The 17,308-nt window shown below is 31.3% G+C and overlaps 1 protein-coding gene across 1 annotated transcript; it reads right to left on the bottom strand.

The window, feature by feature from the left end:
• Positions 1-317: 317 nt before the first annotated feature.
• On the bottom strand, positions 318-13,768 carry LOC139890014 (em-like protein GEA6). The gene is made up of 2 exons (XM_071872920.1): positions 13,654-13,768; positions 318-481 (listed from the first exon to the last, which is right to left on the bottom strand). Exons 1-2 carry the CDS (start codon positions 13,766-13,768, stop codon positions 318-320), a joined length of 279 nt encoding a protein of 92 aa, XP_071729021.1.
• Between the last annotated feature and the right edge of the window lie 3,540 nt (positions 13,769-17,308).

Genomic DNA, 17,308 nt, shown 5'->3' with positions numbered 1-17,308 from the left:
AATATTAAAAATAGTCCTAAGGACTATATAATTTTATTCTATCTTTATAACTCAAACCTGCCATAAATAACTATTAATACGAAAATCATATACGAAAAATCGATACTAAAAAATAATATTTTTATTTTGTGATTAATTGAACAAAAATTATAAACTTAAATATAGTATGCTTAAATGTAGCAGTAATAAAAAAACACACGGAGAGACTTCATAATAGCAATATACGGAGAATTACATTTCCTTAACTAAACCTCTTTTCATTTATATTTATCAGTTCAACACATTATACATCATTATTGTCTGTTGTAAATGGTGGATCAGCCAGTAGACTCGTCAACGTCTAATTTTTCTGCGATTTTATCACGTTCATCAGTGGTAGCAATTTGATTGGCACCGGTGCTCAAACCGCCCTTTCGGCCCATTTCCTGATATCCTTCGGTTTCCAACTGATCCTTCCTCGTTTGTCCTCCTCTACTCCTCCCTTTTCAAAACATTTTTAGTTGTATTATTATTAGTTTTATCAAAAACATTACTAGTTTAGCTATAATCATCACAAAATATACAATAAATATATGCGTTTTATTAAATATCATTAGAAAGATCGAATTATATAACCGTAAATAAATAATTAAACGAATAAAAAATGTTATCCTTTTAACTGTAAATTAATAACACACATGATATGATACATAGGTGAAATGAGTGTGTTTTGAATCGTTTAAACGGATTTAAACAATCGTTGTTTGCTTTATCGAGTGCAGAATCCTCAATATAGTGTTTTTAGTAAAAAAACACTAGTTTAGTAAAAAGGGTAGATTTTTTCTCCTATCGTGTATTGTTTTGGTGGCATGGCTGAGTGGTAAGGCGGGGGTCTGCAAATCCTTTTTCACCATTTCAAATCCGGGTTCCGCCTCGTCAACAAACGAATTGAAATCTCTTATTCTGTTGTGCTGTTTTGTTCTGTTCTGGGAATTTTCTTTGAATCTAAAATTCAAAGAAACATTATAATGAAAAAATTCTATTACTTGATTTATTTACCTTAAGAAACTGACTTGAAAACGATTGGAAACCATTACGGTTTTATAATTGACGTTTAGGAATAACTAGATACGGCTTAAAGGTGTTAGGGTTCGTAACCTTAACAATGAACCCGCAATCACCTATTTATAGAGTCTGCAGCTCTATCCGTACGGATGTGACCTTCATTCATATGGATGTAACATATCAGCATATGGACTTATATCCGTACAGATGTAACATCAGTGTAAAACTTTAAGTTCTCGTATGTAGTCCAAATGAACGAGGTCTTACATTTATGCACCAATAGTGTGGAATGAGTTGTGATATGAGTGGAATGATTTGTGGTTATGGATATGTATATATAGTGTAAAATAAGTTAGAAAATAATAAATACTGTAAATAAAGCTTAAACTAGTCGTTGCCTTTTTTAATTTCCTTTTTTTCTCAACGGCTACTTTTTTGTGCCGTTACCCATGCTGCAACATGTTTGAGAAACACAAAACAGATGGCGCAAGGCCAGGGCAGATTGAAGCCGTTGGGGTGGACGGGTTGGTGTCATTGGCGCCATAAAGGGCGGTGGCCTGGGCGGTGTGTAGCACGACACCGTTGGGAGCACTCTTATAAAGAAAATAAAGTGAACTGAAAAGAAATTGAGTGAACATAATAGAAAAGAAGTTCAAATCTTTCTGATAAAAAAAATGTTTTTCTCTTTTTTTAAAGTGAATAAAATTTTAAAATTCAAAAACGCATAAAAATTATTCATTTCCGAGAATTTTCTTCCTCCAAACTATGGTGCATTTTTACATCTCTTCTACATATATATAGTACTATGTTTGAGCCCGTACGTTGTACGACTGCTCAAAAACCGTTTTAAATTAGTTATATATAAATAGATAAATATAGATGTAGATTTAATATTCTATAAAGAGGTGTTACATAAACAACACTATAGTTGGTTGATGCTATATCATAGGCTCATTATAGCCCCAAAAATTTTAACCGTGAAATAGATAACATAAACAGGTAAACAATTTAATTACAACAATAGATAGATCGAATGCAATTTGAATATTTGAATAATGAAATAAAAGAGCCTCAATCATTTTAAATGATAAACAACTTGTATACAACAATAATCAATTGCAACAATAGATATGTCGAATGATTTTATTGTTCTCGATCCGAATTATAATTGATGGACGATTTTGTAGATGAATCGATACAAAAATTTGTTGTTGTAGAGAGAGACATATCAGTGAATGATGATAATTTCGTTGTATACTTTCCAGCCTTTTTTCTCTATCATCAATATATCAATTACGGAGTATCACTTATTAATTATATTTATATTTAATACTCATATTTAACATTTATACTCTCTTTACGTAAAAGTATTTATTGACAACTGATACTATGTACAACTTTGAATTTACCAACATCATTGACTTTCCAAGTTTAAAAGTGATGGGGATACGGCCTTAGATTTTATTAATTTCATTTTAATTATTAATGTCAAATTAATTAATTTTTACAATAATTCTGGTATTGACACTTAAATTTTACACATGACACAATTTGCTATGATTAAGGGGCTAATGACATGTGAGCTTTGTTAAACTCTCTTTTTGTGACGATCGCTCCAAATCCACTTTGGACGAACACGTCATTCATCGATTTCATTGCGAGGTATTTGACCTCTATATGATACGTTTTATAAATATTGCATTCTTTTGAAAAGGCACACCATAAATGAATATTTAAATCAAAGGTTTTTGACATCTGATGATTTTTACATATAGACAATCACCGTAATATAATAGTTTATAATAGTACTTCCGTTGACAATGCAGTCAAAATAAGATACATGGTGATGATTTGGTGAATGCAACGTTTTCTTGAAAAATATGCCATGTAAGACTCCATGCACATAGCTTGTCTAACATATAAGCAAACAGCGGAAGACTTCTAGGGAACCTGAGAATAAACATGCTAACAAGTGTCAACACAAAGGTTGGTGAGTTCATAGTTTTAATGTTTTGTATAATCTGTACATAAAGGTGGATCACAAGATTTCTGTTATTTCATCCAGAAACGTTTATAAAAATATTCTACGAAATTGAGCACCCTGGTAACTAAACTTAACGTATATATATTTTATACCCTTTGTATAATCATCTTAATAATACACGCAAACCAACGTGTACGCTTCTCAAATAGCATACGTCCGTTAAAAGGCTAGTGCTCTAGCTCGGACGGGGATATCAAGCCCTATGGATCCATATACTACTACTCGCGCCCACCAGTTCTTATAACTGGCAGTTACTAGTTACCAAAGCTAAGGAATTTTCGGTTCAAACTCAGTGTAGAATTTAGTATGTACTTGTATCCATTGTGTTTAAAATAAAGTGCATGTATTCTCAGCCCAAAAATATATATTGCAAAAGCAATTAAAAAGGGAGCAAATGAAACTCACCTTAGCAGCATATAAAGTCGTTCACCAAAATGTGATCGAAACTCGGATTACCAAATAATCCTAGATCTCAACCTAGAGAACATATGTTGGTCAATAAATGTCTATCATGCTAGGTCAGGTCATAGTGTATCACAATCCTAATGCTCGAGATCGACATACAAAAGTTATCCAAAGTCGTTTCAAAAAGTCAATTTTGATAATAGTTCAACAAAACGAGACGTGCTTTATATAAGAATTCATTTACTCGGCTGGTAATATTAAAAAAAATCCATTTTATCAATCTCGTAAACAAGTTGTTTAAATCTTAATTGCAGATTCAAAAGCAATTTCAATTAACGTCAATCATAATTCAGTTGATCATATCTTTTAATCCGTTCATCGAAACTATTCGATATCTAAATGAAAAGTTATTGATTTTTCGCCAGCTTTCCAAAAACATGCATATCATATACCTTTTATCAGTAATATATGTATTTAATTCTTGATTCATCATAAACTGTTTAACGAAGAAATTTAGCATACAAGCATGCATAAATATATATACTCGAGCACTAGACATGGATACACAATTAATATATAAAAGATAAGATATGAATGCTCACGTATCAATATTGCAGGAAAGTACGTAGACGCAACGGAGATGATAAACACTAGTTTGACTCACGAGCAAAACCCTCGAACAATACCCATAACCTCCTTAGTAATAACCCATAATTTTCTTAGCTCTATTCCGCTTGAAAACCCATTTTAAAAATGACACGCTCATAACCTCGTCGTAATATTTTATGTAATAATATTACTAAAAGTAATACTAATAATAATATTAATAATAATATTAATCTTAATAATTATAATTATAATTATAATAATAATAATAATAATAATAATATATAAATATAATACGGAGCAAGAGATAGATTGATGAAATATATATTGAATTCGATCACCAGGCTTCGCATTTTATAGTACCTGACTTGTCCCAGCCCACCATGCGATCGCATGGTTTTTAGGAATCAAGGCCATGCGATCGCATGGCCCTCTGATCCAGCTCACATTTGTTTAACTTTTAGCTTGTCGACATATTTTTATATAATATATATAATATATTTAATTTAAATAATTAATTATATATTATATTAAATTCACGTGCATAGTTGACTTGTAATTTTTGTTCGATAAGTCGTACATTATCACTCGACTTATGTCCCGGTTCCGGTTTCTCGAACGCATTTTCGTACGCTTAGAAAACTTGCATTTTACGTTTCGTGTTACGTACCTTTGTCAAAATATAGCCTTAAATTATCCCTAAACTATACCACTCAAAGTATATCTTAAACTTTCGAGTGTTTTGGTCATTTACTTCTATAAATCATCGTCTCGTAGTATATACATATACATATATACATTTTCATTTTAAAATAGTGTTTTACTATAGCAAAGTTACTGTAGCAAAGTTTTTTTACTGTAGCAAATAGTGATTTTCGAAAACGCTGTAGCTTTTCGGGTACTGTAGCAATTCGAAAATACTGTAGCAAATTAGTGTTTTACTGGTTCATCTTAAACATTTTAGTTAACTTATCTAAATATCAATCAGATAATCAAACTAATAAGGTTAATGCACAGTGTCATTTTCATAACACTTTGTTACGTTTTCAAGTTATAGTATATATATGTATCTATTTACATATAATTGTTCGCGAATCGTTGAGAACAATCGAAGGGTATTTGAATAGTTTAAAATTTTGAGATTCAACTTCATAGACTTTGCTTATCGTGTCGGAAACGTTAAAGATTAAGTTTAAATTTGGTCAGAAATTTCCGGGTCATCACAGTACCTCCCCGTTAAAGAAATTTCGTCCCGAAATTGGAGTGAGGCCGTCATGGCTAACAATAAAAATGTTTTTATGACGAATATGAGTTGATAAATAGAATTTTTATCACCGTTGAATAATATGGATAAAACAATCCAATTACTCGAAGCGTATGAGGGAAGTTATTGTAATAGAGTGAAATGGAGAATAGAGATGCGTCTTATCTCTTGACGTAGTAACGATTGATTTCCGGAATTTAAGAAATAGAAAATCTTCATAATCTAAATAAGATTTGATTCTTCGGAATTTGCGAAAATTAAGATTTTCTTTGATTAAATGCGTAATCTGCCTCAATTGCTATGTCTGATATTTCGCTATAAATTGACCTCTTCCGTTTCATTTATTTTCACCACTCCTATAATTTTCTTCCTTATTTAATACTTCTTAATAGATTGTGTAAATGCTTCATCCAGTTCTGATTCTTGATATACTCCTAACTTTCATATCTATCATTCTTCTTTTTCATCTGTCGCCGGAGGAATCTACTCACTTTTACTATACTCTAGGCTTTATAGTGTTTTTAGTTCTCCCGTGTCTTTACGTTGCAATACTTATTGATATACATGGTTTGTAATTTATGTGTTTTTATCGGGCTTTATATTCTCCGTTATATTTCGAAGCTTCATGCTTTCGTTCTTTCTTCCCGCCTCCAAGTCAAGCGAATAATGGTCCAGAATTCGTAGGTATGGATTTTGAAATGAACATAGTTAATGTTCTAAGAAGGGAATTGTAATGGCACGATCTTGATTTGTCAAATTACCAGAATATCCGGAAAAGACCGAATCATCAAGAAATATATTTTCTTGATATATTTAGAAATTATATAGAATGAAATAGTTATGTAACATGGTTCATGATGAGGGTGGGATCTGTGAACCTTTATCACGTTCCATTAGAAACTCAGCATGACTTACTGTAATATAATCACGTTGATCAAGTGTCATTATATTATACTAATTCATGCTTCAGTTCCCAACACTACTTCAAAACATTCATATTTTAAACTTGAAGGTTTCAGAATTTAGAAACTAAAATAGTTTCTTTTATGATGTAATACAGATAGCGCGAAGAGATGAATGATTTCAGATAAGAATGGTTATGAAAAAAAAAATATCTTCAGAAATATGGAGGATATTTATAATGGAAGATAAGATGATATCTTAGAATATTTAAGATAAGATGATGATGAAGAATATTTTCCGCAAAGGTTTTAGAGTAAGGAGCAAGGTATTTGCTAAGGATTTCAGCAAACACTGAATCATTTGTATTCTTTGAAGGCAGGTTCGGTCTTTGTGATTTATCCACAGCCTCCTTCATGATTTGCTCAATCCGTTTTTCAGTACCAAACTTTCTCTTTTTCTGTGCTTTTCCAACACACTACTCTTTATCATCAAATTTTTGACTGTTAAAGTCGTTTATAGTTTTTGCTGCTTCATCAGTATTTTTCCAAAATTTGGAGAACTAGTTTCGTAGTTTGGGGTGTTTTTCAGAAACTTCACATTCGAAGTATGTAAGTCTAGAAGATAGACATTATATGTATATATATAACTGTTGGCGTAGAATTGCCGCGAGATTCAAAATACTGATTGCTAATTCCCGGTAGTTAGTATGACAATTATTGTTACAAGATATGGATGAGCACATGATAAGGTTTCAATGAGTATAATAATTTTTCGAAAGGTCAAGGATCAATGAAGTTGTTGGTAAATTTACTGCTAATGTGGTGGAACATAAAAGGTTCCCCAGTAACAAAAACGTATATGTCAAGGTTACAATAAGGTTAATCTGAAAATTCGAAGTTAACTGGTTGGAAGTGTGATAAAACTGGATACCTTGAAAAGGGATTGCAAGATTATTTTCGGTAAAAACAACGCTAAAGGATCTTGCACAGTTTTGAAGTCAAAATATAGCTTTGAAAGATGTAGAGATCTAATAATGATGTCACTTGTTAAATCTTGACTTAGATTCTGTTCTCTCAGAATAAGTAATTGAATTTGAATAAGAATGGTTGTTCAGATTTCTGTGAATGAACGTATAGCGTTGTGAAAGTAGTGTAGTTAATGATTATTGAATAATCGAATGATGTACTGTGTAACATATTAATTGTGAACTTAAATATTTCCCGGGTATTACCTACCCGTTAAAGATTTCACAAGTAATATTTTGTACCAAAGAATTTTCATTACAGTCTTTATGAAAATATATGTATGTATATTTTCTTTAGATGTAATACAGATTTAATGAGTTAATATCATATTAAGCTCATTTATTTTTCGGCTTGACTTAGAAATGATAAATCTCTAAAACATTAAAGATTACATAATCTTTGCGGAGTATTTCGCTAATGTAATCGATACTTCATTATTTATTCTTATTCCTCGGTGAAGGATGTTGATGCTCGTGGAATTTTTGTGAACCTTACAAGGCACAGATGATGTTTTCTGGAAAGTTTCGAGTACATCGAAAATGAAAATGTAAAATCAATTATGTAATTGAATAATTACACTTGGTTTGTTATGAAATGGGATTCATTGAGTTAAAACAGAGATTGTAGTTAACGAGGGTTAAGTCGTTAACGAAAGATGTACATTATAGCATATTAGTAATATGAATTAACCGAGTAATATTTACCCCTTTTTCAATTCATACATAATAGCTTAGTACTAAAAGATTTATGATGGTTTTAAAATTTATATATATAAGATATACATATAAATTCTTTAGAGGAATTGAGTTAATACTTCATAACTCATTGATACAATATACTCGTTGTTGACTCGTAATGATATCCACAGTGCTTTCTTGAACTGGCGGAGCTTGTGCTACTTGTGATGTAGCAGATGCTGCTGGTGCTGACGATGCAGACGGTACTGACGGTGCTGATGATGCTGACGGTACTGTTGATGCAAGTCTAGCTTGTAAATCATACACCGTTCCGATCAGGGTTTCTACTCTATCTGATTTATGGTTAAGGCTAGAATAGATAATCTCTAAGATTATAGATTATATAATCGCCGTAGGATATTTCTCCGATGAAGTTATGATTCCATATTTCATCGTTTATTATTGTTGGTACTCCTTGGTACCTATGGTGCGTATGATGTTGATATCCGAGGTACAGATTATGATGTTGAGGCGTGTGATGAGGATGTTGTTGTTGGTGGTAGTAATGGTACTGTTTGTGTTGTTGTCGGTGGTACTGTTGCCGCCGATGCTGGTGGTTCCTGTGATGCCTGCAAGTTGCGCATCATGTTCTCTAAAGTCACTACTCGAGCGTGAAGCTCGTTGACTTTTTCTATTATACTGGGATGATTGACGGTTCAGACAAGCGGATGAATAAGATTTAGAATATTGGATATTACGTAGTCGTTGCGAGCTGTTCTAGAAATGAGGGTGAAAATGGTGTTACGAACGGGTTCGCCGGTAAGTGCTTCAGGTTCTTCGCCAAGAGGTGAATGTGGTGGATGGAAGGGATCGCCTTCTTCTTGTCTCCAATGTTTAAGTAGGCTACGAACCCATTCCTAATTCATCCAGAATAGATGATGGCTAATTGGTTGATCCATTCCGGTTACGCTTCTTTCGGAGCTCGAGTGGAAATCCATATCGGAATAGCTGTCGGAATCTGAGGAATTCGAACTAGATGCGGAATTCATCTTACACGGTTTGAATAAAGGATTTTTGATATGAAATGATTTTTGGATATCGGATGATATTCTAATTACATAGAATACCTATATATAGTATATAAGGGATCCGTAAATTATGGAGGAACTTTCGAAAGCTGTCAGGTAAAGTTTACAGTAACAGATATGCTAAGATATGAATTAGCAGATACGCTATGATACGAATTTTGTCTATACACTATTCATACAATCAATGCAGTAAGACGTGTCTAGACTAGAAATGATAAGCAGGTAATTTCTGACAAGAAATGATAAGCAAAATTTTTGACATGCAGACACAGTCGAAGTCCAGACTTACTAATGCATCCTAATAACTATCAGTTAGACACACTCATGCAAGACCTGGTTCACTAGGACCAACACTCTGATACCAACTATGACGATCGCTCCAAATCCACTTTGGACGAACACGTCATTCATCGATTTCATTGCGAGGTATTTGACCTCTATATGATACGTTTTATAAATATTGCATTCTTTTGAAAAGGCACACCATAAATGAATATTTAAATCAAAGGTTTTCGACATCTGATGATTTTTACATATAGACAATCACCGTAATATAATAGTTTACAATAGTACTTCCGTTGACAATGCAGTCAAAATAAGATACATGGTGATGATTTGGTGAATGCAACGTTTCCTTGAAAAATATGCCATGTAAGACTCCATGCACATAGCTTGTCTAACATATAAGCAAACAGCGAAAGACTTCTAGGGAACCTGAGAATAAACATGCTAACAAGTGTCAACACAAAGGTTGGTGAGTTCATAGTTTTAATGTTTTGCATAATCTGTACATAAAGGTGGATCACAAGATTTCTGTTGTTTCATCCAGAAACGTTTATCAAAATATTCTACGAAATTGAGCACCCTGGTAACTAAACTTAACGTATATATATTTTATACCCTTTGTATAATCATCTTAGTAATACACGCAAACCAACGTGTACGCTTCTCAAATAGCATACGTCTGTTAAAAGGCTAGTGCTCTAGCTCGGACGGGGATATCAAGCCCTATGGATCCATATACTACTACTCGCGCCCACCAGTTCTTATAACTGGCAGTTACTAGTTACCAAAGCTAAGGGATTTTCGGTTCAAACTCAGTGTAGAATTTAGTATGTACTTGTATCCATTGTGTTTAAAATAAAGTGCATGTATTCTCAGCCCAAAAATATATATTGCAAAAGCAATTAAAAAGGGAGCAAATGAAACTCACCTTAGCAGCATATAAAGTCGTTCACCAAAATGTGATCGAAACTCGGATTACCAAATAATCCTAGATCTCAACCTAGAGAACATATGTTGGTCAATAAATGTCTATCATGCTAGGTCAGGTCATAGTGTATCACAATCCTAATGCTCGAGATCGACATACAAAAGTTATCCAAAGTCGTTTCAAAAAGTCAATTTTGATAGTAGTTCAACAAAACGAGACGTGCTTTATATAAGAATTCATTTACTCGGCTGGTAATATTAAAAAAATCCATTTTATCAATCTCGTAAACAAGTTGTTTAAATCTTAATTGCAGATTCAAAAGCAATTTCAATTAACGTCAATCATAATTCAGTTGATCATATCTTTTAATCCGTTCATCGAAACTATTCGATATCTAAATGAAAAGTTATTGATTTTTCGCCAGCTTTCCAAAAACATGCATATCATATACCTTTTATCAGTAATATATGTATTTAATTCGTGATTCATCATAAACTGTTTAGCGAAGAAATTTAGCATACAAGCATGCATAAATATATATACTCGAGCACTAGACATGGATACACAATTAATATATAAAAAATAAGATATGAATGCTCATGTATCAATATTGTGATTCAATATTGCAGGAAAGTACGTAAACGCAACGGAGATGATAAACACTAGTTTGACTCACGAGCAAAACCCTCGAACAATACCCATAACCTCCTTAGTAATAACCCATAATTTTCTTAGCTCTATCCCGCTTGAAAACCCATTTTAAAAATGACACGCTCATAACCTCGTCGTAATATTTTATGTAATAATATTACTAAAAGTAATACTAATAATAATAATAATAATAATAATATTAATAATAATATTAATTTTAATAATTATAATAATAATAATAATAATAATAATAATAATAATAATTATAATAATAATATATAAATATAATACGGAGCAAGAGATAGATTGATGAAATATATATTGAATTCGATCACCAGGCTTCGCATTTTATAGTACCTGACTTGTCCCAGCCCACCATGCGATCGCATGGTTTTTAGGCATCAAGGCCATGCGATCGCATGGCCCTCTGATCCAGCTCACATTTGTTTAACTTTTAGCTTGTCGACATATTTTTATATAATATATTTAATTTAAATAATTAATTATATATTATATTAAATTCACGTGCATAGTTGACTTGTAATTTTTATTCCGATAAGTCGTACGTTATCACTCGACTTATGTCCCGGTTCCGGTTTCTAGAACGCATTTTCGTGCGCTTAGAAAACTTGCATTTTACGTTTCGTGTTACGTACCTTTGTCAAAATATAGCCTTAAATTATCCCTAAACTATACCACTCAAAGTATATCTTAAACTTTCGAGTGTTTTGGTCATTTACTTCTATAAATCATCGTCTCGTAGTATATACATATACATATATACATTTTCATTTTAAAATAGTGTTTTACTGTAGCAAATAGTGATTTTCGAAAACGCTGTAGCTTTTCGGGTACTGTAGCAATGCGAAAATACTGTAGCAAATTAGTGTTTTACTGGTTCATCTTAAACGTTTTAGTTAACTTATCTAAATATCAATCAGATAATCAAACCAATAAGGTTAATGCACAGTGTCATTTTCATAACACTTTGTTACGTTTTCAAGTTATAGTATATATATGTATCTATTTACATATAATTGTTCGCGAATCGTTGAGAACAATCGAAGGGTATTTGAATAGTTTAAAATTTTGAGATTCAACTTCATATACTTTGCTTATCGTGTCGGAAACGTTAAAGATTAAGTTTAAATTTGGTCAGAAATTTCCGGGTCATCACACTTTTATATATATAGATAGATTAAAACGTATAATACTATTTACTATTTACTCGTATACTAGTGAAATGACCCGTAAAACCACGGATTTGTTTAAACGAAATAGTTTAATGATATGTTTTAAGTATTAAGTGAACGTAAATGCTAAAGTCATTTATTTTAATGAACGTGGAATCACATATCCGACTAAGAAACTTGTCGTTATTTTTACAAACATATTGATATATTTAACTTAATCAGAACAAATGAACTACATTTATTCTTCCACCACTTTCTTCTGATTTTTATCACAATTATTATTTTTCTTGTCATAAAAGCTACATTACAACATTTTATTGAGACAATGTATTTCTGATACATATGTAACGTAATTAATCTCGTAAAGAGAACTCATATTTGAATAATAATAATAATAATAATAATAATAATAATAATAATAATAATAATAATAATAATAATAATAATAAGTTTGCTCTAAAATTGAATATTTATATTTTTAATAATAATTATTAGTAATAACAAATGTTTCTTTAATTTTTTTTAAAAAAAAACTTAAATACAATTATTATATAAAGGTTGTACAATATATTTAAAGTTTGTACATGTGTTCATGAGGTGTTTTGTAAAAGATTGTACAATTTATTTTAAAGTTTGTACATATGGTGATATGGTCATGGGAAATGTCTTATCATAAGGTTGTACATAATGTTTCAAATATTGTATATATGGTCATTAGGGTGTTTTACCATAAGATTGTACATAATGCTTTAAATATTGTATATATGGTCATGGTGTATTTTATTATAAGGCTATACATAATGTTTCCTATATTATAGAATTTTGTTAAAAATAATTAATTATTTTAATAAAATCATCATGAGGGTCTAGAAATATTTCCTTTATTTTTAAATTTTTTTAGTTCTAATAATCCTTATTTATATCATCATCATTTTAAAATTTTATATGATACTACTATAGATACATACTATTATTTTTTTTTATCTAAACCATATTTTAAATTTAGGGTTTAGATTTTTGGGGGTTTGCTAACGAATGCCCCCGTGGCATACGTTAAGACACATTTAATAAACTCGAAATTTCTTAATTATCGGAATTGGTATTTAATAATGCATAAACATGATAATTATTAAACTAAAATAATGAGTATTAAATGTAAAATCTATTGTTTAAGAAAATTTTGAATTCATCAAATCCGTTAGCGACACTCATCTCACAAATGAGGATATATTTGAAAAGTTTAATAATGTTTAATAGTTTTATTTTATGTCTAAATATTATTTTAAGAAAGACATCAAGTAAATCATTTGTTTAGAATATACGGAGTATTATGTTAAAACTTAATACACCATTGGTCCAAAAAATGTACTACAATTATAGTTATTTTAGGTATGAAAATGGTAAGTAAATTTATTGATATTTATATTTTAAGCCTAACAAAACAACCAAAAGTGTATTAAGTTACTCAATCACTTGCTAAAGCAATTTATTTATATATATTTTTAGAAGAAACTAAAAAATAAGTCAAAAATATATATACCTTGAGCAAGGTGTTGTTGAGCCTCGTAGCTTTTACCTCCGGTACCACCAGGGACCACCGTCTCTCCTTTTCTTGCCCTGTCATCTAACTCCTTACGTTGCTTTTCTGACGACATCGTTTAAGCCTTTTAAATTTTCGCTTAACTATATCTAGTTGACGTTTAGCCATTGGTTAGAGTTATATAGTGCATGTGTAAATTGGATTTGATTGATGATGTGGCGCCACACAAAAATCAATCGATTGCCACGTAGGTAATGGTGGTTTGATTAGAAGCTGTTGCTTTGACACGTATATATAAAGAGGATATTTTAGAATTTTTTTCAAAAAATGTATAAATATAATGACTTTGTATGAAAGGTATTTTTTATGCATGAAATTTTATATAACCAGTGTAACCGGATTTGTGAAAACCGGTTCTGCACATGTCACACAAAACCGATTTTGTGAAGATTGGTTTAAGCTTATGTGGCATTTTTGCACGCTAAATTCTATACAAGTTTTTCCCATCACAAAATCGGAGTTGGTAAAGCCGAGTTGATCACCTTGTACTGAAACCGGTCTTCATAAAACTTGATTTTGTCAACTTTTATTGGAACCGGTGTTCATAAAACTAGTTTAGTGTGCTGACATTCAAACCCTAATTTTTTTTATATATAAATACACCTTTCTTCCTTGTTTCAAATTAATCACAGACTCTTTCCGAATACTATTTTTCTTTCATACATAACCTTTTATTGAGTTATTAATTTTTCTTTGACGAAATGCCTATTTATAACAGGCGAATTAATAGAGCAAAGTTGTGTCGCGTTTTTTATTTTGAGAAGGTCATTTTGAAAGAAGAGCGAGAGTTTCAAATGTTTGAAGATTTGCAGCTCGAAAATATTGATATGAACACTGATCTGGTTTATAAGGATCATATTTGTGATTTCTATGTATTTTGAATTTAGACGTATTGATAATACAGTGTGTTTCAAGATTGATGACATACAATATATATGGACGTTAGATAATTTCAACGATTCCTTAGGCCTAGCGGACCAAAGAAAGAAACTTTACTCTAATACTACTCATCTTTTTCACATTAGTATGGCTCAATCAATGACTGGTATCAACATAAGGGAAGTTGTTCGCACAATTACAAAGTCTCGTTTTGAGCTGGCGTGTCTTGAAGATCAGCGTGTTTGTGTTGGTTATCATCGTAAAAATGTCAACAAGAGATATGAAATTATACGTAGCAACATATTGTGTTGTGAACCAACAAACAATTTTGATTATGTGCTTGCATAAGAAGCCATCACGATGTTTTGGGTAATTAATAATATCCAATTTAACGTCAGATACATCATTGCTAGTAAGATGTAAGAGGTAAGGAAATCTAGGACGAATTCATTACCTTACGGGCAGTAGCTAACCAACATATGAAGTTATATTAACCGTACAACTAGTGGCGAATCTTACGAACCATGAAGGTCACGCACATTTTACGCATCTTAATTTTATTGTCAGTATGTGTAATATTTGTAGTTTTGAGATTGTATTTTTTTTTAACTTATTAGTATTTGCAATGTATTTTACTCGTTAACGAAATTTAGAATATTATTAAAAGCAATTTATCATAGCAACCCATTTTACACATAAACATTAAATAAGGTAAATGTTATTCAACTACAAAATAAACCAACTTCATCTTTTTCATTGTTGTTTTAGCAATCTAGGCAGCTTCTATGATAACCATATTTTGTTGATGAATCTCATTTTTCTTCCGTTATTCTAACATAATTGTTGCTGCCCATTCAAGTATGGGTTCTTCGTCATACCAGGCACGCCAACCGCAGTTACGAGACCTCTAAGAACAAAAAACGAATATGTTAATCATTTTATAAACCAAACACAAAAACGTTAAAGGAATTGAGTTATGTTGTACCGGATAATCAAGACAACTTTAAAATATACGACCCGAATTGTCAATCGTCCATGAAGTTTTGATTACATCACGTTTGCCTCATCGTCCATGAAGTTTTGATTACATCACGTTTGCCTCACCTGCGAAAAACAATCGTCATCTAAATTGAAAGTATTTGGTAGAGAGAAGGTATTGATGATATTGAAATGTGGGTGGATGTAAGTTTTGAGTAGGTAGGGAGTAGGGGTGTATTTGGGGTATAACTCGTAGGGTCAGTTTGAAAATCTTTTATAGAAAATATCATTTAAATTGTATAGGAGACCACTAAATATAATTATAGAACCCCATATATTTTTTAAATTTATAGTTTGTATTTTAAGTTGTATAAGATACTACGAAATTTAACTACTCATACTATATATATTTTTCAAATTTGTAGTTTTTAAGGTAACAACCACTAAAATAGTATTCAATAATAATTAGTTTTGAAAATATTTTTCAGCCCATTGAATTCTTATTATGAAATCGCCACTGGTAGGGAGAGTTCTTTAAATAGGGTTAGAGTTTAATTAATTAAGGTTTTAATTTAAATAATTAGGGTTTAGAGTTTAATAATTAAGGTTATGGTTTGATTTGTTATGGTTAGGTTTCATTTTATTATAGTTAGGGTTGGGGTTTACAGGGATACATACAAAAGCATACATAACAACATCATATTTGATATAAATCTTGTTTCATAAACAAAAGACAAATAACATTAAAAATCTTAAATATCTGGCACAAATAACATTTAAAGTTAAAATTACTACAATAACATCAAATCTGACACAATCAACATGATACTTGAAAGCCATTTATCTCGTGAACAATGTTGATGCACCATTTGTAGAGATATGATTTGGAGAAAAGTAAAATGTTGGTGTAAATGAGGAACCATCTTTGTAGAATACTTTTACCAAGTTCTTCTTAACAATGTTAAGTGAACGATATGATGGATTTCGTTGATGAAATACAAAAGCATTTCAGACTACCATAACACATCCAACACATATAACCTTGACCTCTTCAAGGATTCTGTGATGAATAGTGGTCGGGAATAGAACGTGTAGTATCCTAACTATTAAAGTAAACTTATAAGTAACTAATAAATAATAACTCATAATAATATGCAAATAATATCATATTGAGGATCTTATTTTTATCACTACTTGAAGATTACTCAAAGCATTTGAAACACAACTCTTGAAAACACCAACAACCTGGTCAAATTTGCCTTTTTTAGACAACTAAGCCTTCCTCCTAAATTTGACTCCCTTCAATAAAAAACACAAACAAAATGTCGGGATGTATATAATTTTACTTAATGTACAATTTTGAAAATAAGACTCGATAGATTATTACCACCATCAGGGTATGCCCATTATATCGCAATAAGCCACGGAATTTGTTCAAATTATCATCAAAGCCCGACCTTGGGAAAGCCGGATTTAGTGTAGCTCAGAAAAAGTGTACTACCCATCCTTGGGAAAATCGGGTTTAGTAAAGGTCAGCAAAAATACACCAAACCGGTGTAGGCAGTGGCGGAGACAAGGGGGACAGGGTGGTGCTCAGCCACCCTCAACAACCAAAGTTTACTATTATCATTCACTAATTTTATTTCAAGTTATGTTAGTTTGGGATGATTTTGTTAAATCCAATAGGACTAGTATTGTTTCTGAATGATTTAACAGTACATGATACATTAATATATAA

This window comes from Rutidosis leptorrhynchoides, chromosome 2 (genome assembly GCF_046630445.1).
Source record: "Rutidosis leptorrhynchoides isolate AG116_Rl617_1_P2 chromosome 2, CSIRO_AGI_Rlap_v1, whole genome shotgun sequence".
Lineage (NCBI taxonomy): Eukaryota > Viridiplantae > Streptophyta > Magnoliopsida > Asterales > Asteraceae > Rutidosis > Rutidosis leptorrhynchoides.
Note: the sequence above shows the minus strand (reverse complement) of the source record. Positions and strands in the feature narration are given on the sequence as shown.

Bases quoted from the DNA above. Each gene is read 5' to 3' on its own strand.
- LOC139890014 (XM_071872920.1), bottom strand. From the start codon at position 13,768: ATGTCGTCAGAAAAGCAACGTAAGGAGTTAGATGACAGGGCAAGAAAA. The intron at 482-13,653 runs GTATATATATTT...TGTTTTGAAAAG, and splicing joins TCAACAACACCTTGCTCAAG to GGAGGAGTAGAGGAGGACAA.